The sequence below is a fragment of the Oncorhynchus kisutch genome, linkage group LG11 (genome assembly GCF_002021735.2).
Source record: "Oncorhynchus kisutch isolate 150728-3 linkage group LG11, Okis_V2, whole genome shotgun sequence".
NCBI lineage: Eukaryota > Metazoa > Chordata > Actinopteri > Salmoniformes > Salmonidae > Oncorhynchus > Oncorhynchus kisutch.
Window position 1 is genome coordinate 46,208,838 of NC_034184.2, and position 27,261 is coordinate 46,236,098.

Below are 27,261 nucleotides of genomic sequence, written 5' to 3' on the forward strand. Positions count from 1 at the left end.
TGGTGGCTTCTTGCAGAAAGAATCATTTTTGATTGTACAAATTTGTACAAATTTAGCAGCTGGACACTTCAAAAATACATTTGAGCTAGACCGTTTTTTTTTGAAAGATGCGACTTTGTGACTCACAAGAAAAGTTTTAAAGATTTTAATGGTGATGAAGCTTTGATGGACAGTTACATTAATTGTATTATTTATTTTATCACCTTGAGGTTTGAGTTGCAACAGGTTGGTTTCACAGAGTGAGTAACATGCTGTACCTTTTCAAATCTAATCAAATGTTATTGGTCACATACACATATTTAGCAGATGTTAGTGCGGGTGTAGCGAAATGCTTGTGTTCCTAGCTCCAACAGTGCAGTAGTATCTAAAAACGATTAACAACAAAACACACATATCTAAAAGTAGAAGAATAGAATATAGAAATATTAGATTGAGCAATGTCGGAGTGGCATTGACTAAAATACAGTAGAATAGAATACAGTATATACATATGAGATGAGTAAAGTAGTATGTAAACATTATTAAAGTGACTAGTTTTCCATTATTAAAGTGGCCAGTGATTCCAAGTCTATGTATATAGGGCAGCAGCCTCTAAGGTACAGGGTTGCCTAACTGGGTGGAAGCTGGCTAGTGATGGCTATTAAACAGTCTGATGGCCTTGAGATAGAAGCTGTTTTTCAGTCTCTCGGTCCCAGCTTTGATGCACCTGTACTTACCTCGCCTTCTGGATAACAGTGAACAGGCCGTGGTTTGGGTGGTTGATGTCCTTGAAGATCTTTTTGGCTTCCCTGTGACATCGGGTGCTGTAGGTGTCCTGGAAGGCAGGTAGTTGCCACCGGTGATTTGTTGGGCAGACCACACCACTCTCTGGAGAGCACTGCGGTTGCGGGCATTGCAGTTGCCATACCAGGCGATGATACATCCCGAAAGGATGCTCTCAACTGTGCATCTATAAAAGTTTGTCAGGATTTTAGGGGCCAAGACAAATTTCTTCAGCCTCCTGAGGTTGAACAGGCACTGTTGGTAAAGGTTCTCTGTTGAATGACAGGTGCGTGGGAGGGCTTTTGTCAATTAAAAAGGGGAAACAAGTCATTCCTGCGAGGAGCTTCTTTTTTTTTTTTTGCCGCTTTGTGCACTTCCTCTTTAATGTGCTTTTCGATTGGTCGCTGAAATGACTTGTAACCAATCAGCTGGCGCCTGCTATGGAGGAAAGAATAAATGCAAGATGGCTCCTCATATAAAATCAGCCTCCTGGGTTCCCTTTAGCGAACACAAAAATTACTCTTTAAATCTCATTCGATTAAAGTACTTATCTGGGAGTAGTTCAGAAGGTTAATACAAGGTTTAAGGTGATATAAGTTTAATAAATTACATTTTTCGGAGGAAGAAATTATTCAAGAGAAAAGAGGGACCTGATTTGATGAACTCATTTCGACAGGTTTCGGGTGGTGAGCTGTGAGAAGAGACGCACTAGCGGCCTCCCTTTGCTAGGCTAGCTGGCGCTTTGGATTAGCGTCAAGTAAAGCGGATAACTTTAAATAAATGATCGCTCCTGTTCAATACGGATCACAAAAGAGCACATTTACACATTAAATTAATCGTCATGGCCGTTTCAAGGTGAGATTCCCTAACTATGTATTTAATATCCAATATTATTAACTTAGCCACTAGTTATCGAGCTTGTTAGCATGAACAAGCAATGGCATGGTGTTGATGGTTAGCTAGCCTAACACACAACGGTCGGTGGTTCATGATACCGGGCCAACCGCGCTTGGGTTCATGGCATTCGTTTTTCAACTAGGTAACGTTAGTTCTAGACAAACAACAGTTTGTTGTCTGGCTAAAGCAAGTTTAGCCAGGCAGTTTACTACTGAGCTACTAGCTACAAAAACGACAGCAATTCCTAATTTGCTAACGTTAAGTAGATTATTTTAGTTAGTTGCCAGCAGACCTGTCGCATGCAATTGATCATGATGAAAGGGTCTTAAAGACATATGTTACCTGTTAGCTGTTACTTGATGTGCCATCTGCTTGCAAATGTGACAGTATGTCATCTTGTGAATTAGATTATCGCTCATGTTTCATCCAGAGATTTATTTTAATGAGATGACTTTCCCAAACGTATGGTTATTGTAGGGTGGTTTGTTTCACACGTGTCATATCCAGCATGTGTAAATGAGTTTGCTCTAAATAACATGTACAATGGTTTCTGTTCTTAACTTCATGTGGCAGGTAGCCTAGTGGTTAGAGCGTCGGGCCAGTAACCCGAAAGGTTGCAAGATCGAACCCCCGAGCTGACAAGGTAGAAATCTGTCATTCTGCCTCTGAGCAAGGCAGTTAACCCATTGTTCCCCGGGCTGGATGTCGATAAAGGCAGCCCCCACACCTTCAGAGGGGCTAGATTAAATGTGGAAGACACATTTTAGTTGATGGCATTCAGTAGTTCGTTCGGGTTTTGCAAGAGGATGCATATTTGAAGCCTTCAGCTAATGCTTTAGTGGTGGATTTGGCTCTGGTTAGCCCCTGCAGTCTTAAACCATGCATGCTATATACTCAATTGGCAGTGGTGATTGCCTGCCCACTGGAGCCCCTTATTGCTTTTAGCTGATAGGAGTGGAACATGGTGTGGTTGTCTGCTGCAATAGCCCATTTGTGACAAGGATCAACAAGTTGTGCGCTCTGAGATACCGATCTGCACACCATTGTTGTACTACACTGTTATTTATCAGTTTGACCTGCCTGTTAGCACGATTCTTGCCATTCGCCTTTGACCTCTCTCAATGAGCTGTTTTCACCCACAGGACTGCCACCGACTGGATGTTTTTTTTGTTTGTCTCACCATTCTCTGTAAATCATTGACACTGTCCAGGAGGCCAACCATTTCTGAGACACTGGATCTGGCATGCCTGGCACCAACGATCATACCACGCTCAGTCGCTTAGGTCACTCGTTTTGCCCATTCTAACATTCACATGACTCGCTGTCTGTAGGATTGATACATTTTTTGTGAATGGGGTGGTGTACCTAATAAACGGTCTGGTGACTGTATATCCATAAACGTGACCTGAAGGCTACCTGGATGCAATGATCCATTGACTGTTAGCCAGGCTGCAGACAACTTCTTGCTCTTGAATTTCAATGAAATGTGCTTTGTATCTGAACACCCGCTTATATTTTTATATCAAATTACCTAGTTGGTAGTACAATAACAAATCAAAACATTTCCACCTGGATCATTTGAATGCTCAAAGGGTAAAATGTTTTGTTGCCCTGCCTAAACTATTCCTAATCCAAACAAGATGTACCTCAACCAGAACTGCATTAATGGGTAGTCAAGAGATGTTGGATTTGTTTTACTGAGTGGCTGGGCATGTTGCCACAGCACAGAATCCAGTTTTTTCATTCTTAAAAAAATGTCCCTCTTTATTTTTAGCAGATTTGTGTTCAATACTCTTATCTCGCGCACGGTATACTCTAGGAAGTTCAAGATCTACAACGCTCCACGGAGTTCGTTCTGTTACATTTGGAAGCTTAATGTTAAACTAATGCAACTTCTCAAGTCTCTTCTCTCATATGCAATGGAGCTCAATGCATGCATAGTATATTTGTATCTACTTTTTTTTTCTCCCACTCGTCTTCCAGGCTTGATCGTCTTTTTATCCTGCTTGACACTGGAACTACTCCGGTGACGAGGAAGACTGCTGCCCAACAGCTGGGAGATGTGGTCAAACTCCACCCACATGAGCTCAACAACCTGTTGTCGAAGGTAAGTCTCTTTCTCCATGAGTGCCCACAGTTGGATCCCTATCTACACCAGGGTCGTATTCAGTGGGCACCAAAAGGAAGAAAAGACTGAAATAGGGAGGGACTACTTGAACTTGTCTGAGAAATGTTTGTCTTCATTTTGCTACAGCATGTGCTAATGGAGTCCACACTTGTCAGCTCCCTACCCCCTTGCTTGTAGTGCAGCCACAAGGGCATCCATATTTTAACCACCCATACAGATTGTCAAACCCTTCTTTACCTTGTCTGGGAAAAGTCTAAATGGAGGCCCATAAAGGTCATAGACTGCTGAATAGCCCGCTGTCTTCGTTTCCTCGGCATGTTGAGGTGATTTATTAAACAAGTGGACTGTTTGATCTGGTGTAGTGCATAAGTTCCCCACCATCTGATCTGACACGTGTTACATCCTACGAGTCCTGTGTTTTCTTGCTCACCCACAACCTACAGGTATTGACATACCTGAGAAGTCCAAACTGGGACACGCGTATCGCTGCGGGTCAAGCAGTGGAGGCCATTGTAAAGAATATCCCAGAGTGGAGCCCATCACCCAAGCCCAAAGAAGGTGACCCAACCTTAACCTGCCACGTTATTCACAGCCAAGTGCCTCTGTTTTGTTACACTTCTGACGGTAGGAAACGAATAAAGCCTTAACGTTCCCTTACTCGCAGGATTAGCATTTAAATGGCCTTCGTGAAACCTGTTACATGGCCTCTAGCTTTGTTTTCGGCCACCAGGAATCGGTTTGAGTAGGTATGTGTGAACACACTGGCAAATGTTTGCTCTAGGTGTTATACAACTGTCGGAGCTGCTCTTAAGTAACCATTGACAGTAGGTGATGAGGTGTGTGTAGGCTTATGCTCTAACATTGAATAGAAACACTACATTTCATCAGCAATCAACCGCTCATTATACAAAGCTCTGACGAAGGCTGGGAGGGTGACATGCAAGCTTAAATAAACAAGTGATACCGGCAAGTGCAGTGTGCAAGTAACTTTTTCCTGATCTAATATTTCCCACTCAACAGCAAAGTATGGTTCCCATTCTGAATGTAAGATAAACTTCACTTTTGATGTTGTAACTTACGGTGCTGTGGGGATGCTTGTCTCTTCCAGAGTCATCTGCAGACTTTTCCCCGGAGGACTCCTACTCTGACCGTTTGAGTTTCTACCGTTTCGACATCTCCCGCCTCCTCAAACATGGTGCTTCTCTACTGGGTTCTGCCGGCGCTGAGTTTGAGGTCCAGGATGACAAGTCTGGTATACATCTGCTTTAAAAAAAAAAAAAATTACCTCGTCCTACGAACACCTGTGCTCAGTAATAAGAGGCTCCTAATAGGTTGGTGTGTCTGTTATCAAGTTAAAGGAATGTTATGGGAGAATCTAGTATGTGACCACATTACTACGCTGTCTTCGTGCTCTTTTGTGAAACCTCACTGGGCAAGCCTCTGAGAACAGCGTTTGGGGGGTGTCATAAAATCAATTTAATTCATACATGATATCAAATTGATTAATATAAATGCCATTTTAAATACTATTAACATGGACCGTTAAGCTATTTCATTCTCGATTTTTAAGGACTATCAGAAATAAATAGTTCTAATCTTTTTATATGGCTTTAGCACAGAATGCCAAATTTCAGTCTGAAGGACGTATGTTTTGGTCTGACGGAAAGTCTGAGGCATTCAACGCGAGAACTCATTTTCGTACTAATTTCTTTCATTGCAAAATTCTGCACCAAACGTCTTAGTTAATGGAAAATTGCACGACTAAGATCTCTTTGGCAAAAATGTCAACTCCAAGAAATCTGTCATTTAATTATCTTAGCTGAATTCTGACTATTCTGAGGAAGTACACTGCTCAAAAAAATAAAGGGAACACTTAAACAACACAATGTAATTCCAAGTTAATCACTTCTGTGAAATCAAACTGTCCACTTAGGAAGCAACACTGATTGACAATACATTTCACATGCTGTTGTGCAAATGGATTAGACAACAGGTGAAAATTATAGGCATTTAGCAAGACACCCCCAATAAAGGAGTGGTTCTGCAGGTGGGGACCACAGACCAGTTCCTATGCTTCCTGGCTGATGTTTTGGTCACTTTTGAATGCTGGCGGTGCTTTCACTATAGTGGTAGCATGAGACTGAGTCTACAACCCACACATGTGGCTCAGGTAGTGCAGCTCATCCAGGATGCCACATCAATGCGAGCTGTGACAAGGTTTGCTGTGTCTGTCAGCGTAGTGTCCAGAGCATGGAGGCGCTACCAGGAGACAGGCCAGTACATCAGGAGACGTGGAGGAGGCCGTAGGAGGGCAACAACCCAGCAGCAGGACCGCTACCTCCGCATTTGTGCAAGGAGGAGCACTGCCAGAGCCCTGCAAAATGACCTCCAGCAGGCCACAAATATGCATGTCTGCTCAAACTGTCAGAAACAGACTCCATGAGGGCCCGACGTCCACAGGTGGGGGTTGTGCTCACAGCCCAACACCGTGCAGGACGTTTGGCATTTGCCAGAGGACACCAAGATTGGCAAATTCGCCACTGGCGCCCTGTGCTCTTCACAGATGAAAGCAGGTTCACACTGAGCAGATGTGACAGACTTGATAGTCTGGAGACTCCGTGAAGACCGTTCTGCTGCCTGCAACATCCTCCAGCATGACCAGTTTGGCGGTGGGTCAGTCATGGTGTGGGGTGGCATTTCTTTGGGGGGGCCGCACAGCCCTCCATGTGCTCGCCAGAGGTAGCCTCGCCAGAGGTGGCCCGAGATGAGATCCTCAGACCCCTTGTGAGACCATATGCTTGTGCGGTTGGCCCTGGGTTCCTCCTAATGCAAGACAATGCTAGACGACATGTGGCTGGAGTGTCAGCAGTTCCTGCAAGAGGAAGGCATTGATGCTATGGACTGGCCCGCCCGTTCCCCAGACCTGAATCCAATTGCGCACATCTGGGACATGTCTCGCTCCATCCACCAATGCCACGTTGCACCACAGACTGTCCAGGAGTTGGCGGATGCTTTAGTCCAGGTCTGGGAGGAGATCCCTCAGGAGATCATCCGCCACCTCATCAGGAGCATGCCCAGGCGTTGTAGGGAGGTCATACAGGCACATGGAGGCCACACACACTACTGAGCCTAATTTTGACTTGTTTGAGGGACATTACATCAAAGTTGGATCAGCCTGTAGTGTGGTTTTCCACTTAAATTTTGAGTGACTCCAAATCCAGACCTCCATGGGTTGATAAATTTGATTTCCATTTGATCATTTGTTTGATTTTGTTGTCAGCACATTCAACTATGTAAAGAAAAAAGTATTTAATAAGAATATTTCATTCAGATCTAGGATGTGTTATTTTAGTGTTCCCTTTATTTTTTTGAGCAGTGTATATACTGGCTACGGCTTCTCAAAGTGGTCAAACAGAACTATTGCTGCTTTTTTTTCTCTCTAGGCTTTCAAGTGAAGGTATTTTAAGAGAATGCGAGGACACACGTTCGGCTAGCCGAACTTAAGCATGCTGACACCTTAGTGTCTTTCACCAGCCATGTAGGCTGGTGGCCAATTTGCAGGGTTCTGCAGTGCAAGCTTTGCATTTGCAAATAAAAATAAAGTTAAGTATGCGCACATGTACGAGTTGTGATTTATAGCAGAAATGCTGAATTAGCTGTTCAAACTATTTTTGCCATTTTTGTTCCATAACTGCGACTCGCACAAAGAAATACATCTATATCCCATCTCGGGCAGCAACACTGCCTGGCCTGGGGTGCTTTGTGCACTGTGCTTACATTCATTTTGAGGTGCTGCACACCGGCATAGATGTTTGTCTAATTTCCTCAAGTCTACAAAGTGAAACTTTATCCTTGTGTTTCTTGGCTAGTTGTTTTGTTGAAGTCTTGTTTTTCAATGTTTGAGTCTGCTTCAACTGATACTGAATAAATATTGTCTACTACTAGTCAGATCTAAAATCTCCCACTCCACACTTAACACGACTTGAGTGGCCCTGTTACCTTTAACCTCCCGCCCTTAAAGTCACAAATGAAATTCAACAATAATAAATAACTTTACTTCTTACTAAATCTAAGTGGCTGGTAGATTTTTCCATTTACCTGCCACAGTGGCTGGTGGACCCAAGAAGTTTGTTTGCTCGGGACACAAGCTCTTTGTATGATCTTCTGTAGAGAACATTTTATTATATCCTTATGTTCAGATCTGTCACTCTGCCTTCTAAAGGGTCCTGCACAGCTTGTCATAGATGGAAACAGATGTCACGTGTTCCAGAGTCTTCGCGTTCAGGCATGGGGGTCATAGTCGCTGATAGCTCCAACCGTTCAAAAGCTAGAGCCAAATTTGTAGGGAAACCATTTCGATATGAGCTAGAAACCACTGTTACCGGTCTGTTTTGCTCCGGCCGCTACAGCGGATATCCAATGTTACCTCAGACCAGCGGTTACATGAGTAAGTGGCGCGTTCAGCTGAGAAAATCATTCATTCAGATTGCAGCGAGCTGCCAATGGAGTTACGGAGAGACTCGTCTCGAGATGCGCAATGACTATGCCGGCTGTCGGGTCTTTATTTGTTGCATCTGCATTCTGAATCTCACTCGCAGTGCTCGACCCTTGGTGTCAGTGACCACAGTTCAGAGCATGGCTGGGTCCCAAATGGCACCATACACTGTCGTCCCTATATAAAGGCACTATTTTTGAACCAGGGCCCATATTATTTTCCTTTAGACTATTGGATCTGTATGCTCTCGTTTGCTTTTCCATGACAATGTTATGATCCATGTGACGCGTTTGAATACAATTTTAATTCAAATGTCTCCAACCTTTTTTGTCCTCAACTTAGTAATGACTTACCTTGGCTGTGTTTCCCCCTGCATCCTGTAGTCATTACTCTGACTGTATTTCATCTGGTCAAGATGTTTTGGGACAGCTCATGTTTTAGTGCTTTGCTACACTAGTCCAGAGTGACTTTCATGGCTCTCTTTGATGTTTTGTGCCTGCAGCCTGTGAAATTACAGTTGACCTGAACTCTGCTGTGAATCAACAGCCTGATCTGTAGTTCACTTCCCTACTTATTTCCCGTAACCATAAACATAGAGAATGAAGCCTATATTCATACCCTAAGGCAGAGATGGGCAACTGGCGGCAAGCTGCCCCCTTTTTTGAAGGCCCTTCGATCAGTCGTGGTCTCAACTTTCTGTTGCGTTAGAATAGTAGACTACACCAGGTGCAATTTCAAAACATGGTTGTGCATCAGCAGTTTCTCTAAAGCCAGTCACTGATAGTCAATTAACCCATGTCAGCTAAAAACTATTTGAAATTGCTTAGTTTGTTTAGTGGTCAGCTATCATATTAGAAACTACTTCTGCCCCATGGAAAAATGTGTAGAATTTATACACTACTTTTGGGGGGGGGGGGTGCCAGACCTGCGTGCAACTGCGGCCCTTCATGAGTTCAGGTTTTGTGGTCCCCATCGAAGTTGCCCATCCCTGCCGTAAGGGATGGTTTCAGGGATGTGCACGTTAGTCCTGTACTAAAATGCACATTCAATGGAGATTCTGCATTGAGGAAAAAATAATTTCTCCAGGACTAGAGGCTTAATCTGTGTTCAGGAAACTAGCCATGTGTCCATGTATTCTCTACATACACTTTTGTTTATCCATAGTTGGGGTATGAAGCTTGTAGAAGATACCATCTCTTTGCTCAACCCATACCAGGTGAAGTGGATCCTAAAGAGCGTATCACCCGCCAGAGGAAGCTGCTGCAGAGGAAGCTGGGACTGGACATAGGTGCCGCAATCGGCATGGACACGATGGAGCTGTTCAATGATGAGGACCTGGACACCCAGTACATCACGCCCAGTGGCCCTAAGGGACAGGGAGGGACGGGCTCTGGACCCTGCTCCAGCTCCCACAACCACGTGGTGAGTCAGTCACACTACCTCCATTTCCAACTCTCCTTTAGGCTGTTATTGAGTCGGTAATTCCTTTCAATTTTGAACAGCATCCTACGAAGCTTAATACAGGGTTGTGTTCATTAGGCCATGCTATGAAAAATCTATACAATTTTACAACAAATGTGTATTTCTTATTGGATAAGTCCAGGTAATTCCTCCATTTCAAATCCTACTGAACTCCACCCAGGTAGCATCAAGTGCAGGCTACTATCCTTTCTAAGTCTGGGTTCATCTGGTCACAACAGTGGCAGACGGTGCGAGGCTGGGCTTAGAAGCTTGGTGCTTCTTTCAGCACCTCAACTTTGCCAGGTATATTTTGGACCCTTCAGTCAACCTGGCTGCGTACCCAAACTTGGACTGAGGCATGCTGTAACTTGTCCAACCATGATTGGGATGTCTGGTAAGAAGACCTTGGAGTAGGTCCTGAGTCTGAGCCAAAGCATGTTATTTGAAAACGTTACTAGTTGTCAAATCCTTGCTTCCGCCGTCCTTGTTTCCTTAATGCCTCTCAAAGCTCATTGGAGGAGAGGTTAAAGGTCCCTCAGAAAATTGAGGAAGGCCTTTCGGAAACGAGGACGGAGGAAGCAAGGACTTGACAGCTAGAAACTCAGATAAATTGCAGAAAGCAAGCCTTTCATTGACAGCTTTCCAACTGAGTTGGCGTGCAGGAAACCTAGGGGTGGTGTGAAGTGTCATAAGTATTTATGGGTCTATCCTAATGATCAACTAGACCAGATGCAAAGCCAAGATGGCAGAGTTCCCGGTCCACCCCACTTATCTGACCTGCCCTTTTCAGCAGGTGCCGTCTTCACTTTAGGATGTGAAGAAAACATCACATTATGCTCCCTGTCTGAGGAACAGTCTCTGGTCAGAGAAATTAATGACTCCCATCTTAAGATGTCTAACTTATTACTTTGTCTGAAAAATAAGTGGGCAATTGTTTTGTTCCATCACTAGAGACTAATGTTCAATTGGAGTTGTTCCATTTTCAGCCCATGCAGGCGGCAGAGATAATAGACTCTGAGTTTCGACCTGGCATGAGCAACCGACAGAAGAACAAGGCTAAGAGGATGGCCAAGCTAGTGGCCAAGCAGCGATCCAAAGACATGGATCCCAACGAGAGAAGGTATGTCCTATTTCTTCTAAAGCTTTTTAGACCGGGTTGTGTTCATTAGGCACCAAACTGAACAAAATGTTTTGAAACTGAGTGGAAGGTGTAAATGAGCATTTCTTATTGGACAAGTACAGATCGCTATGTTTGCTCTAATGAACATAACCCAGGTCTTTGGTTTTCATTGGCATTGTGTAATGTAGGAGATAGGTCTTTCTGAATTGGTTGACCTGAGTTTATTGATCTGTGATTTGATTTCCATTCTTATTTCTGTAGTAATGACAGTTTTGATGGGGAGCCTGAGGAGAAGCGCAGGAAAACTACCAACGTAGTCATCGATCAACCGGCAATGGAGCATAAAGTCTTAATCGATAATGTTCCAGACAACTCCAGCCTCTTAGAAGAGGTAAGAAATGGGTCACCAACAATAAAGCTCTGTATTCTTGATAAATCAAAGTAAACCATTTTACACAGAACTTGAGAATCCATTGACTAGGCGTCTGGAGAAACAGACGGTATAGTTGAACTCTTAAAAAAACCGTTGAACAGTTCTAATTCATCTTGTGCTTTATTTCCAGACCCAGGAGTGGCCCCTAGAGAGCTTCTGTGAGGAGCTCTGTAACGACCTCTTCAACCCCTCATGGGAGGTAATGACTTTCCCGAGTCCTAGCAGACCTGTTCACGTCATCTGTAATCCTACAACTCCTTATGTAGTTGTCCTATAAGGATCCATTGTGTAACACATAACAGGCAGCATATACACTGATCTGTGAAGCTACTAGTGCTCTGGTTGTGTGTCCAGATTCGTCACGGTGCAGGCACAGGCCTCAGGGAGATCCTCAAGTCTCAAGGTGCTGGAGGAGGGAAGCTGGTGGAATGCACTGCAGAACAGGTACTGTATCTGACTCCTCTGTGCTAGGCTCCTTCCCCCCCCCTCCCCCGGGTGCACGGTTTCAAGATTTACCCTAGCACTACACAGTGGATTGAAATAATTGAAGCTTGATAATGAGTTGGTTATTTGAATTGGCTGTGTCCGGCGGCGGGGGCAGGACCGAGTTTGGGGGAATCCCTGCTCTATGCAACCTCCAAACATGAATAGTTCAGTTTACCTCTAATAGATGGCTGACCTTTGACCTTTCCCAGATGGCGCTGCAGCACCAGGAGTGGCTGGAGGATGTGGTTATCAGGCTGCTCTGTGTCTTTGCTCTGGACCGTTTTGGAGACTTTGTCTCTGATGAGGTGTGTCTTGTAGCATACCATGCTATTGAGTGGGATGGCAGAATTACATTTAATGTTATTTACGCCCTCTGGGGTAATGTTGAAAAATTCCGACAATTTTCTAAAATGCCAGTTTACAGAATTTTGCTACCCTACTTACGGGTGCTTATGAGTCGGGCGTTGCTGTATGTCTAACATGCCGTCGCTCTCTCCTTTCTGTTCAGGTGGTGGCTCCGGTCAGAGAGACTTGTGCCCAGACACTGGGTGTGGCCTTGCGCCACATGAATGACAGCGGTGTTGCCATGACTGTAGACATCTTGCTGAAGCTGCTGACGGAGGACCAGTGGGAGGTCCGGCACGGAGGTCTTCTGGGCATCAAGTATGCCCTGGCTGTCCGAAAGGTACCAATAACCACCTGCTCGTGTCCTGTTTGCTTGCATCTGATTCCCACTATGCATGATGTGTGTGTTTGTGTGATTCACTTTAAGTCAGTAAAACAAGCGTTTTCTACATGTATAGACACTCTGTCTTTATAACTTTCTCTCTCTTTTCTTTTGCCCCCTCTTCTCCCACTCAGGACCTGATCTCCGCTATGCTTCCGCGGGTGCTCCCTGCCATCACAGAGGGGCTGCAGGACCTGGATGATGACGTCAGAGCGGTGGCAGCCGCGGCCCTCATCCCTGTGGTGGACGGCTTTGTACAGCTACTCCCCAACAAGGTCAGACGAGAGCATCTCGCCACAGTCCCCCTCCACGTCTGGTCACCTGATCTGCCCTTTAGCCTTTCTCCAACCTCACCCCTCACCTCGTCCTATCCATCTTATGGCTTGCCTTCTTGGCGTTGTGCATGTTAGCAGTTGATGTTATTCTTCAATAACACAGACCTTCATCCTGGGTGGTAGATTTTCATGCTCCCCTGTCAGTGATTCTCTCCCACAGAACAGAGACAGGATGTAGTTTTATAACCTTGCCCGAGCCTGTGGTTGACCAATTAGAATTCCTTGCAATAAAACTGTGCCAATGGCCAAATGGCAAGTACCCTATTTTCAGAAGACAAATTCCTCCTATTGCTCATTAATTCCATATGACAGAAGAAACACTCTTTCCACTGCTCGTTATTACTATTTTACTTTTCTTCCTCCGCGTTGTGTATTTATCTTCAAAATATTGTTACATGTACTACTTCATGGCGCAGTAGGGTTGTGTTCAGTAAGCACCGTATGGCTACCTGGGCTTTTCCAGTAAATGCTGATTAGAGAATGCAAAGGAAAACATGAACACAACCCAGGTAGTTAATTTGCAGAATAAAAAAATCCCAGTACCGCACTAACTGTAGCATTTTTCTACGTTGTGTAAATCCTGACCTCCGTGTCTTTGTGTTGTTCAGGTCCCGTTCATAGTGAACACCCTGTGGGATGCTCTCCTGGAGCTGGATGACCTGACTGCCTCCACCAACAGCATCATGACCCTACTGTCCTCGCTGCTCACCTACCCCCAGGTCCGACAGTGCAGGTGAGTGTCTCTTCTACCTTTTCTTCTCTTTTCTGAACGGATATAACCTCTTCTCCCACTTCATCTCGAAGGGGAATTCCAATGAAGATCTATACTTTGTTCAATTGTTCTTTAAAACTACTACTGTTAGAGTAACATTTTGAAGTCTATGGCGTTTTGATATGGCTGTGCAACGTTCTCAACAGTGATTCCTAATTTATATTTCTGGGTTATTTTTATTTAAGAACATGACAGTGTAGAAAGTTGTAAATGTTTTTTGGGGGTCATAGTACATGCCAATTCACACTAGATGTTTCGGAGGGCAACTTGTGTAAGGGTCAACAGGCCCAACAATTTTATATTTTGTCCCCTCCAGCATGCAGCAGTCCCTAACGGTCCTTGTCCCTCGGGTCTGGCCATTCCTTAGACACACCATATCATCAGTCAGACGGGCCGCATTAGAGACCCTCTTTACCTTACTGTCCAAAGCCGACCAGGTGGGTTTGTAAGGGAAAGATGCCAATAGAGCCTTATGCACTAGTCTAGATCTGAGAGGATTGGATCGGTGTAAGCAATAAGGTAATAGTGCCGCCTTGCCCCCCCCCTGATAGGCTAGGTAAAAGTTTTACCATATTGCTTATACCAATTAAATCCTCTCAGATTTCAACAAGTAGGAGTCAATTTGAGATTGGGCCAGTGATATGAAATGCGAAACTATGACTTCAACTGTTTATACAATTTGGCTGATTTCATCACTGAAGTCTGTTTTGTGGTGTTGCAGAGCTGCGCGCTATGGCTCAACCAGGTCCTGCAAGACATGCTCCGACACATCTTCCAGTCTTGTATCCTGGAGAGCAATCAGGAGATCCTGGACCTCATCCAAAAGGTTTGTCACACACACACACTATCCAGGAGGTCATATATCCTGGCTGTTTTTAATAAGCGCATGTCTGGTAGGTGTGGACAGAGCTGCTGCGCCAGGCCCCTCAGCAGTACGTGGTGGCAGCCAGCTGTCCCTGGATGGGCGCCTGGCTCTGCCTGATGATGCAAGCCTCTCACATCCCCATAGACATCAACATGTTGCTGGAAGTCAAGGCTCGCTGCAAGGTGAGAGGGTGGTGACTCCGTTAGGACTGACCGTTACATCAGTTACAGGTTATGGTCTTCTCAATTGTCCTTGTGCTAATGTTACGCAGGGCTTCTTTATGGGATAGGTTTATGTGTTTTCTCTGGTATGATGCAGTGATCCAGTTGTCTAAGGTCAGGCTCATTAGGCCACATTAACATTTTTGCCAAATGTTTTGCGGAAAATAAATGTTTCTTATTGGACAACCTCGGATGGTACTAGTCTGTTCCGGACAGTTATTTTCCGTTTCGTGCCTACTGAACACTTCCCAGGCTTTGACGCATGTGTTCTCTGATGTGATTTGACAGGAGAAGGCTGGCGGTAAGCCTCGCCAGGGAGCCTTGGTTCAGGTGAAGGAGACTGTTCAGGAGTATATCGCTGGGGCGGAAACTGTGACCGAGGACCCAATTACGAGAGACTATGTGGTGACACGGGCTCGCCTCATGGCCGCAAAGTTAGTCCCTCTCTTTCTAGAATTCTGCATCTAATTTTTGATCCCGTGCAATATTGAAGACTAAAACTAATGTTAGTATTGGGACCATTGTTGGATCCTGAGAGACTAAGATTTAAAAACCCAACGCAGGACTGTATGGTTTCTGCAGCCAGCTGCTACTCTGGTTGGACTGTTTGTTAGTCAATGCAAGAGCAACTCTGCATCTGGCATTGTTGGTCTCCAGGCTTCTTAAGCCTTGTTCACACTGCAGGCCTTAATGCGCAAATAATTTAAAACCATTTTTTTTAAATATGTGAATGGGATATACAAAAAAAATAGGATTTCGGTTTCTTCCAATGTGAGTAAGGCTTTAGTGCCTGGAGTCCTGGTATGGTGATAAAAATATTTCACACATTCCAGCATTGTTCTCCTCATTTAACAAACCAGTATGCAAACTGAAACTTGTGTTCTCTTGACAAAAGACAGGGGGGAAAAAAGAAACACGATTGTGGAATTGCGACAAATCCATTTACAACATTTGCACTAAGTTACTATGAATGCCTAACAATACATTTTTCTATTCAGACTGTTGGGGGCCTTGTGTCGGTGTATGTGCGACCCGCAGGTCAACTCCTCCTCACAGGACATCCGACCGGCTGAGTCGCTGGGCCAGCTGCTCCTCTTCCACCTCAACTCCAAGTCTGCCCTGCAGCGCATCGCTGTGGCCCTGGTCCTCTGTGAGTGGGCTGCTGTGCAGAAGGTAAAACCTGAGTCTGTTTTTGTCATTGTTCTGTTTGGATAGGAGTTGACCATAATGCTGTCAGGATTTATTTCAGAGAGGCTTTTATGGCCGGGATTCAAACAAACTCGTATAAACTTCCCGTGTAGGGCGATTTAGTCATTTCTGCTTGAGCCAACATCTCAAGGTGTGTAAAGTTGAATTCGGAAGTTTACAGGAGTCATTAAAATGTGTTTTTCAACCACTCCACAAATGTCTTGTTAAAAAACAATAGTTTTGGCAAGTCGTTTAGGACATCCACTTTGTGCATGACACAAGTAATTTTTCCAACAATTGTTTATAGACATTATTTCACTTATAATTCACTATCTCAATTCCAGTGGGTCAGAAGTTGACTGCTTTTAAACGGCTTGGAAAATGTTAAAAAATGTCATAGCTTTAGAAGCTTCTGATAGGCTAATTGACATCATTTGAGTCAATTGGAGGTGTACCTGTGGATGCATTTCAAGGCCTACCTTCAAACTCAGTGCCTCTTTGCTTGACATCATGGGAAAATCAAAAAAAGTCAGCCAAGACCTCAGAAAAAAATTATAGACCTCCACATCTGGTTCACCCTTGGGAGCAATTTCCAAAAGCCTGAATGTACCATGTTCATCTGTACAAACAACAGTATGCAAGTATAAACACCAGGGGACCGCTCAGCAAGGAGGCTCGTTCTGTCTCCTCGAGATGAATATACCTTGGTGCGAAAAGTGCAAATCATTCCCAGAACAGCGAAGGACCTTAAAGAAACCGGTACAGAAGTATCAATATCCACAGTAAAACGAGTCCTATATCAACATAACCTGAAAGGCCACTCAGCAAGGAAGAAGGCACTGCTCCAAAACCGCCATAAAAAAGCCAGACTACGGTTTGCAACTGCACATGGGTACAAAGATTGTACTTTTTGGAGAATTTCCTCTGGTCTGATGAAACTTAAATAGAACTGTTTGGCCATAATAACCACTGTTATGTTTGGAGGAAAAAGGGAGAGGCTTGCAAGCCGAAGAACACATCCCAACCGTGAAGCACAGGGGTGGCAGCATCATGTTGTGGGGGTGCTTTGCTGCAGGAGGGACTGTGCACTTGACAAAATAGATGGCATCATGAGGAAAGAAAATGATGTGGATATATTGAAGCAACATCTCAAGACATCAGTCAGGAAGTTAAAGCTTGGTCGCAAATGGGTCTTCCAAATGGACAATGACCCCAAGCATACTTCCAAATTGTGGCAAAATGGCTTAAGGACAACAGTCGAGGTATTGGAGTGGCCATCACAAAGCCCTGACCTCAATCCTATAGGAAAGAACTGGGCAGAACTGAAAGTGTGTGCGATCAAGGAGGGGTACAAACCTGACTGTTACCCCAGCTCTGTCAGGAGGAATGGGCCAAAATTCACCCAACTTATTGTGGGTAGCTTGTGGAAAGCTACCTGAAACGTTTGACCCAAGTTAAACAATGTAATGGCAATGCTGCCAAATACTGAGTATGTAAACGTCTGATCCACTGGGAATGTGATGAAATAAAATCTGAAATAAATCACTCCTATTATTCTGACACTTCACATTCTTAAGTGGTCACTCTAACTGACCTAAGACTGGGCATTTTTGTGAAAATTAGTTTAAATATTTTTGGCTAAGGTGTATGTTAACTTCTGACTTCAACTGTATATATCCATCCGTATATCCGCAAACTGTTTCATTGAATCCTGGCCGATGTAAAATTACACCTAGTCTCCCACCACTTCTCTCCTCAGGAGTGTCAGGTGGTGTCATCCTTGGTCCAGCCTCGCCTCTTAGCCATCCTGTCAGAGCAGCTGTACTACGACGAGATCGCCATTCCCTTCACACGCATGCAGAACGAGTGCAAGCAGCTCATCTCCCTGCTGGCCGACGCTCAGATCGACGTGCGCGACCGCCTCAACTGCAGTGTTTTCACCATCGACCAGGCCAGCGAACTGGTGAGAATACTCTATAAAATAATTGTGTGTGTGTGTGTGAAGCCTTTTTGTGGGGGAAAAACTCATTCGGAGTGGCAGGGCCTGGCTCCCCAGTGGCTGCACCCCCAGCCCAGCCATGTGAAATCCATGAAATGGATTTCTATTGACTGATTTTCCTTATGAACTAAGTCAGTAAAATCTGTGTTGCGTTTTTATATATATTTTTGTAAAGTATACATTTCGATTCCAGACAAGGACAGATTTTTCTCCACAACCCACCTGTATAGAATTGTTCCGAAAGCTGATTTTTGTGACCCGTCAACTTGCCTGGCTACTACCTCTGCGGGTTTAGAGCTTGAGGTAGTCAGCTCATACAAGTACTTGGGAGTACAGCTAGATGGTACACTGTCCTTCTCTCAGCACATTCAAAATGTATGGGGTAAGATTGTCTTTAGGAATCTAGTAGACTAAAAGTAAGTTTTCAACAATATAAATGGGAAAGTACAGATCAAGTGTCTTTACTTAAGTACTTTACACCACTGTCTACATTCATACAGTTTCTTCACTGTGTACTGCTTGCTAATCACTGAAATGAAAGGTATGGATGTCCTTAGGGTGGTGGACTACTCTTGATACGCACGGGAAACGTGTGTGTTGCAGTTCTTGACGCGCCTGGCACTTACTATCATACCCCTTTTTTTTTTTAAAGCTATTAAAATAAAATTTACAAACATTCTTGCCCATTCAACCTCTGAATGGCACACATACACAATCCATGTCTCAATGCTTAAAAATCATTCTTTAACTGGTCTCCCCTTCGTCTACGCTGATTGAAGTAGATTTAACATGTGACATCAATAAGGGATCATAGCATTGATCTGGTCAGTCTCATGGAAAGAGCAGGTGTTTCTAGTGTTTTGTACACTCAATTTATCCTGTGGCGGGGGCAAACATAAGCTCTGCACATGGATGAATTAGGAATGTCTCAGCGCCGCAGAACAGACCGTTCCCTGCTGCATACGTGGCTGGAAGCCTAGGCCATGTCTTCCCCACCGCTTGCAAGATTTTGAATTCTGAACACCAGCTCCTGGGTTTGTAAAAATGTGATCTTGATTTTAAAATGTTTTCCGACCTGCAGTATAGTTCTGAACTGCGGGACGACCCACGGGTAAAAATGTTTTCATATCATCTGCCAGCTGGTTTTTGTGCAGGTCAACCGCCGGGAACCGTGGGTATCCGACCCAATGCAGGACTCTACGGTTCAGTTGAAGCTCAGTGGGGATGATAACTTATTATATTGGACAGAACTGCGGCACCTCGTGCGCTCTTTTAGCGAAGTTGACGATGACACTATTTAGATTGAGAGGAGCACTCTGTATTAGGTTACTTTAGTGCTTTGTGGGACATGTTCGCTTGTCTGGGTAGAAGGCCCTGTGCCTGTCTGCCATGGAGTCATAAGGGTGTGATGACACCATGTTAGAGACAGATGGCAGTGTGATGATGATGATTGATTCTTGTCTGGTCCTTTCTCACTATCACCGTTCCGGTTCCACTGGTTGGGAGCAAAAACAAACCTAGCCTAGGAGAAGGTTGCTGCTAATCCTAAAGGTATGGACAGACCAGTAGGTTTGTCGAGTGTCTGGCGTAATTTGCAATCCAAGTACAAACAGATTCTACATGTTGTAACGACTCGCTAGGCGCGGCTGGTAGGATAGCAACAATGACAGAAGTCCGAAATGCGCGGGAGTATAACCTATAGTTATATTAACTCTTTAATAAGAACTAGTTGGTCTGCTTACCAGCTTCAATTGTCGTCCGGTCACTACATCCTGTGGAACACAATGTCCAGGGCTTCAAACAAATATCTGTAGAGATCAGCCTCTGGTGTCCAGCTAGGAGCTCTCCCGTGCTGAACTAAAGCATCACTCTAAATTTCCCAGGTGCGTTGCAGCCTAACAAGGCTGAGTGGCCTCCGGTGTGGGCGTAGCCCTGCAGCCTAGCTTGCTGCAGCCTGCGTGGCTGATGCTCCAAACAGTGGCTTTCCCCGCCCACCGGCGGGCGGGTGGTCTCTATAATGCACCACGTGACAAATGGCAAACGGCCCCCTACTGTACAGACCGACAATCGATCTGGCTTTTTATTTTACAATTTTTTTTGTGAAGCTTACTCCCATGTTTCTACCACATTGGTTACAGTGAATTCGGGAAGTATTCAGAGCCCTTCACTAGAGCAGTGAAGTCGGGTATAGTTTCTGATGTCACTATGCGCAGGATTTCTGAGAGGTGAGTCCGTAGAAAATTATCAGTGCCTTATCTCATCACTTTTGGCGGCAGGGTAGCCTAGTGGTTAGAGCGTTGGACTAGTAACTGAAAGGTTGCAAGTTCGAATCCCCGAGCTGACAAGGTACAAATCTGTCGTTCTGCCCCTGAACAAGGCAGTTAACCCACTGTTCCTAGGCCGTCATTGAAAATAAGAATTTGTTCTTAACTGACTTGCCTAGAAAAATAAAATAAAACTGAAAATGTATGTCCATATACATAGGTTGACCCAAACAGTACAAACATCTGAGCATGACTCCTAATCTTTGGAAAGTTTTGTTCATCAAGATGCATAGAACCTCATCAGTGACATTGATTGGAGAACTATTCAAAACAATGAGTCCGATTGATAAACTCAAGTTGCAGGTCCGTGGGAGCGTTATCCACATTAAAGGTGAAAGGAGAGGAAACCAACTGCATGTCATTTTCTAACACTTTGAAATCCTCAGTGCTGAGAACTCACCGTTTGCTCAAAGCACGCAGTAGCAATTGAATACTTCTCCCACTGGTCATCTGATAGGAAACAGACTAGTGTCAGAAGGTGGGTGAGATTGTTGGCTTCTACTTGGTGGGTCAGGAGTAATTTTCTCGTGGCTTTAAGGCTGTACATCTGATGTGCAAAAAGGCCCCTTGTTTGGAATTCAGTTAATTCATGTGGGCCAGGATGTCCACGGTGAAGGCAAAATCAGCCAACCATTCTTTATCTTGCAGTTGCGGGAAAGCCACATTTTCCATTCATTTGCAAAAACTCACCAATCTCAGACTTCAGGTCCCACACCCTTTTTAAGCACCTTTCCCAATCTCACGTTTGTGTAGTAGGGGAGCTCTGCTGAACCCAACTGTCTCGTCCAGCTTTAGACTGTATCCACAACATGGCTCATTTTCAGAACACATTTACAGAGCACCTAATGAATAATGCAATGCAGGAAAATACTTTTCTGGTCTGGGTTCAGCTCAGCTAATTGATCTTGTATCCTTTTCAAAAGGACAACTTTTTTTTTTTCCTATCAAATGTGGGAACCCATCAGGTCACACTGGATTACTTTTCAAAACTCAGTCCCAGCTTTGCCACACACTTATTAACCACCAATAACTATTTCCCTGTGCATCTCATTTCAATATCTGGGGTTATGCATTGCAAGACTATCAACAACTGTACATGTCACGTACAGTGTCACATCACTGCTTTAATCGAGGGCCAAGGATAAATAGGTGAAATCCTTTACCTTGTCTTTCAACTGTGCCATATTCTTTACAATGTCCTCAACACCGTGTCACTGTTCATCTTGACAGGGGGAATATTTTCAAACAGCAAAATGTTTTCTTGTCGGGGCAGAGTCCAGTTGTTTAATGAATTTGCCCTCAGCGACTGGCTTGCTATGTTTAGCAATTTTGTGGGACAGTACATAGCTAGCCCTCGCAATTCTGTTTGCTGAATGCAGTTTTGTGGAAAGTCCTTGCTACGTTTGCAACTGTTTCGATGCACTTGCCCTCTGCTCTGAAGACATTATTCCTATTTTTCTGCATGCTTTGTCTGGACAAGTTGTAGTCTTTCAAGACATGGTTGCTCTCTGCACACAGCTTTCACTGATACCTCAAAGAAATATTTCGATGTCTGCTCTTGCTGGAACACCCTAAGTTCATTGGCTATCCTTTTTTCTTTTGAACTAATTTTTGCTCAACTGTCAGTCACTGTCCTCGTGCAGTTATTTATACGTGCCTTCAACCGCATGTGGGACATTTTATTTTTGAGTTATCATTACACAAAGGCAAGTATTCATTGGGCTTTTAATTTCAATAACATACTTTTTTCAAAACTTGACTCGCAAATTCTTTGATCTGAGCACGATTCCGCAGGCTGTGCAACCTAGCACATTTCCCAAAGTATTCAGACTCTGTACTTTGACGCAGCAATTCCAGCCTTGTGTCTTCTTGGGTATGACACTACAAGCTTGGCACACCTGTATTTGGAGTTTCTCCCATTCTTCTCTGCAGATCCTCTCAAGCTCTGGGAGGTTGGATGGGGAGAGTTGCTGCACAGCTATATTAAGGTCTCTCGGGAGATGTTCGATCAGGTTCATGTCCGGGCTCTGGCTGGGCCACTCAAGGACCCGAAGCCACTTCTACGTTGTCTTGGCCTAATGCTTAGGGAGGTTGTCCTGTTGGAAGGTGAACTTTCGCCCCAGTCTGAGGTCCCTGAGCAGGTTTTCATCAAGTATCTTTGACTCGATCGTGACTAGTCTCCCAGTCTCTGCTGCTGAAAAACCATCCCCACAGCATGATTCTGCCACCACCACGATTCACAGTAGGGATGGTCCCAGGATTCCTCAAGGCGTGACATTTGGAACTTCAGGCCAAAGAGCTCAATCTTGGTTTAATCAGACCAGAGAATCTTGTTTCTCATGGTCTGATTAGTCTTTGGGTGCCTTTTGGTAAACTTCAAGCGGGCTGTCATATGCCTTTTTTACTGAGGAGTGGCTTCCGTCTGGCCACTCTACCATAAAGGCCTGATTGGTGGGCTGCGGAGCTATTCTTCTGGAAGGTTCTCCAATGGTCAGTGACCATCCAGTTCTTGGTCACCTCCCTGACCAAGGCCCTTCTCCCCCTATTGATAAGTTTGAACGGGCGGCCAGCTCTTGGACGAGTCTTGGTGGTTCCTAACTTCTTCCATTTAAGAATGGAGGCATGTGTTCTTGGGGACCTCCAATGCTGCAGACATTTTTTTTTTTTTTGGTACCCTTCCCCAGAGCTGTGTCTTAAAGCTCTACCGACAATTCCTTCGACCGCATGGCTTGGTATTTGCTCTGATTTTATATAGACAGGTGTGTACTTTTTCAAATCCTGTCCAATCAATTGAATTTACCACAGGTGGACACCAAGTTGTAGAAACATCTCAAGGATGATCGATGGAAACAGGATGCACCTGAGCTCAATTTTGAGTCTTATAGCAAATTGCCTGAATACTTATGTGAAGGTATTTGTCTTATTTTTAATACATTTGCACAAACAAATAAACCTGTTTCCGCTTTGTCATTGTGTGTAGATTGAGGGAAAGTAATTGAATCCATTTTGGAATAAGGCTGTAATGTAAGTGGGAGAAGGAAGGTGTTTAAATACTTTCCGATGGCACAAAGTCTATTGATTACTGGCCACATTCTCAATACAGATTAAATGTAGCATCAAAGTTGGACTCAGGAAAATGTAATGACTACAATCTATTTTGGTTCTTGAAAGATTGTTTTGTAAGGTGATTCATTTTATTTCTGTCTGTCCATTCAGACTTCATTTCCCTAAACCCCAGGATTCTAAATAAAATAGAACTATAGACCCTATTGAGGTTAATAGAGGCTAAACTCCATTTTATAGAACAATGACAAACCCATGACTGTTATTACTCTTCTCCATCCTCTGCTCTTCCCTCTATAGGTGACCACCATCTTCACCGAGTCCACCGTGGGTCTGAACATGAAGTCCAAACAGTTTCAGCCACTGGATGGCAAGCGTCAGCAGGCCCAGTCCACGGTGGGTGAGACCAGTGTGGAGTGGCAGCAGCTGCACCTGCGAGTCCACATGTTCACCGCCTGCGCTGTGGTCAACTTGCAGGTAGGGATGAGTGTGTCGACACATGTCATCAATACTGCTGATACCTGGCAACATCAAATTTTATTTGTCACATACACATGCTTGTGCTTCTAGTTCCGACAATGCAGTAATAACCAACGAGTAATCTAACCAAACAATTTCACAACTACCTTATACACACACAAGTGTAAAGGGATGAAGAATATGTACATAAAAAAATATATGAATGAGTGCTGATACAGAACGGCATAGGCAAGATGCAGTAGATGGTATGAGCAATACCGTATGCATTAAACAGAGATCAGGGTTTCCTAACATTTGACCATGCAGCATTTTAAATTTACTGGACTTTAAGACATTTTCCGGATCCATATGCATTGGTTGTGCAACCTGATTAGGGCTTCCACCCACAGTGCTCAGAATGCCAGAAGTCACATTTAGTTAACGGTAATTCGTCTTAACAGAACATGCAATAGTATCATTTTTGAGCAATTCTGATGAGCAATTTGAAGATGTTAGAATACGTAAGCATTGAGTCCATAAGGCTAGGGGATAAATAAACCCATTCATTCCCAATAGGACACTACAGCAGAAATCATCATGATTTGGCCACAGGATCATTAGCTTTTTGTTTTAAATCGCGTTGTCTAGTCGGAAGGGCGCGCAACGAAAAATACATTAAATTACAGCTCTAAAATCAATCAAGGATAGTGTGGTTGTTACACATCCAGCTGGCCATCCTTTTTAGTCAGGCAGACTGATAGACCAGAGCGTGCCGCAAATACCACATAGATTATTGTTGCATTGCGACTGTCCTTGCAAAGCAGAGACCCAGCTGTGTGTGTGTCAATATTTAAAATACAAACACGCCGAAAGTCTGGAAAGCGGAATGGTTCCCAATTTTCTTTATTATAAAAATTCTCAACTTGAGTGAAAAGTACCCTGTCTTATTGAGCCCAGTGAAGAGCATAGGCCATAGACAGTGAATATAGACTGGGATATCATTGGGTCTGGCCATTAATTTCCTCCAGGTTAGATGGCTGTCATTGTATTGATTTGTCTCTTTTTGTAGGCTACCCTGTTTTTTTTGTATTGTTTGGTATTAAAAGATTCTGGTACTGTCTCCAGTCAAATAAAATGTTGTAGAATTGCATGAAATGTGTTTGAAATATTTTCCTTTGCAATAGCCTGCCTACTCTGCCACTACACACTTCATGCGTTTTTTTTTTTTTTTTTAAATATTTTTTAAATTTAATAATTTTTTTTTATATTTGCCTAAATTGCTTTTTTATAATGGTGAAAATTTGCTTCCCTAAACTTGAAACCCACATGCCGTTCGTTATAACTGTCCGCATTTACTTTTCCACAGCCAACAAGCTGAGTAACACATAGTAAACTCACTAGCCTAACCCCATACAGTTGGCGCCAACTGACATGGAAGCTCTGCTTCCAGATCCTAAGCAACTTTGCAGTATTTTGTTTTGTTATTACATACAGCTGGAAATAATTTCTGTATATCAGAGCGACGGTAACTCACCCTCATTATGACCAGGAATACGACTTTCCTGAACTGAATCCTTTGTTCATAACCCCCCCAGGGCAATTGAACATATCCCAGAGGCTGTGGGGAAGAGATATTCGGAGTGGACTTCAAGTCTGACTCAGGAGGCGGGCACACATCCACCACTTCCGAGTATATTACTCGCTAATGTTCAGTCTCTGGACAATAAAGTAGACGAGGTCAGGGCTGGATCTCCTTCCAGAGAGACATCAGGGACTTACTCTTGTTTCACGGATATACAGTCCCCGTCCATACAGTGAGCTGGGGTCTCCGTTTATCACGCAGACAGGAATAAAAAAAACTCTCCGGGAAGAAAAGGCAGGAGTGTGTGTGTGATTCATAATTAACTACTCATGGTGTGATTGTGGTAACATACAGAAACTCAAGTCTTTTGTTCACCGGACCTAGAATACCTCACAATCAAATGCCTACCGTATTACCTCCCAAGAGAATTTTCTTCGGTTGTAGTCACAGCCGCGTACATTCCCCCTCAAGCCGATACCACGACGGCCCTCAAGGAACTGCACTGGACTTTATGCCAACTGTAAACCACATCCTGAGGCCGCATTTATTGTAGCTGGGGATTTTAACAAAGCAGATTTGAGGAAAATGCTACCAAAGTTCTGTCAACACATTGAATGCAGTACTCGCTGAGGAATAACACTAAATCCCTACTATTCACCTTTTCGAGATGCCTACAAGGCCCTCCCCTAACCTCCCTTTGGCAAATCAACTCCATTTTGCTCCTCCCGTCCTATAGGCAGAAACTCAAACAGGAAGTACACGTGCCAAGTTCTATTCAACACTGGGTCTGACCAATCAGAAACCATGCTTCAAGATAATTTTGATCACACAGACTGGGATAAGTTTCCCGGGTAGCCTCTGAGAATAACATTGATGCTTACACGGTGACTGAGTTCATCAGGCGGTGTATAGGGGTTGTTCCCACAGAGACTAAGACCTATACCAACCAGAAACTGTGGATAGAAGGCGCCAGGTAAACTAGTGGTTAGGGCATTGGACTAGTAACCGGAAGGTTGCAAGATCATATCCCCGAGCTGACAAGGTAAAAATCTGTCGTTCTGCCCCTGAACAAGGCACTGTTCCTAGGCCGTCATTGAAAATAAGAATTTGTTTTTAATTCAGTCTCAACCAAGAATGTACAACTTTCAGATATCTGCACGAACCCTGGCTAACAAGTTGAATCAGCAATACAAAATTGGGTTTATTTATTTACTAAATACCTAACTAATTACACATTTAAATCATAACTTGATTACAAATTACATCATAAAGGAAAACGTCCCTGGCGGGCGGAACAGATGACAGCTGGTTACACAAAAGAAAAGGGGCTGGGTTTGAGTGAAGGAGCGGGAAGACTGAGGAACAAAGGGCGACGCTGTGCTATCGTAAATACAGTATCTTATGCATTCTAAATTACCGCCCATTTGGAAAAGGGAAATGCAATAAATATTTACTGAGCTGCGCTTCGGTAGGTTGGTGGTAGATGGAAGGCCATGTTGCCAAACCGAGTACTTTGAAGAATGTCTCTGGTAAATTGAATACGTTGTAGTAATGTCGTTGTGTGGCAGATGGGATACTCTCTGTTCCTTCCTAACCCTCGTTTGTAGCAGTGGTTGCTAACTCAACGGCTAGGAGGTATCACTTCTGTAGTGAATAAGAGTTCAAAGTTCATACCGTTCGCAACCAAAGCTCACGCTGATGTTGGCTTCGTTCTGTAGTTATTATCTGAACCATTCTGACATTGGAGCGTCATCCTCGGAACAGGAGGTTATATTGTTGTCAAGGCTTTATATAGGAAGGGAGAGGAGGGCGTGTTTGAAAAGTTGTATAGCCCTTCACAGGGGTGGGCCACTGATTGAGCAGAGCCCAATCTTATGAAAACCCAAATGTTACATTTTAGAAGCTAAAATCACATTTCATCCCATCACGAATAATTTCATACTC

General features: G+C 44.0%; 1 protein-coding gene across 3 annotated transcripts in view; it reads left to right on the forward strand.

Annotated features, from left to right (window-relative positions):
- The first annotated feature begins 1,224 nt into the window (after positions 1-1,224).
- Positions 1,225-27,261, forward strand: part of btaf1 (BTAF1 RNA polymerase II, B-TFIID transcription factor-associated) — a 61,168-nt gene continuing 35,131 nt past the window's right edge. The window contains exons 1-21 of one of the 3 annotated variants that reach the window (XM_020495015.2): positions 1,225-1,349; positions 1,439-1,617; positions 3,643-3,766; positions 4,231-4,345; positions 4,896-5,039; positions 9,499-9,704; positions 10,730-10,863; positions 11,125-11,254; positions 11,427-11,495; positions 11,651-11,740; positions 11,992-12,087; positions 12,291-12,467; positions 12,644-12,784; positions 13,453-13,577; positions 13,933-14,053; positions 14,338-14,442; positions 14,514-14,663; positions 14,991-15,136; positions 15,701-15,875; positions 17,650-17,853; positions 23,577-23,753. In XM_020495015.2, coding sequence (XP_020350604.1) covers positions 1,604-1,617; positions 3,643-3,766; positions 4,231-4,345; positions 4,896-5,039; positions 9,499-9,704; positions 10,730-10,863; positions 11,125-11,254; positions 11,427-11,495; positions 11,651-11,740; positions 11,992-12,087; positions 12,291-12,467; positions 12,644-12,784; positions 13,453-13,577; positions 13,933-14,053; positions 14,338-14,442; positions 14,514-14,663; positions 14,991-15,136; positions 15,701-15,875; positions 17,650-17,853; positions 23,577-23,753 — 2,643 coding nt within the window. In that variant the 5' untranslated portion in view covers positions 1,225-1,349; positions 1,439-1,603. The other 2 variants (XM_020495014.2, XM_020495017.2) reach the window with 2 other exon arrangements.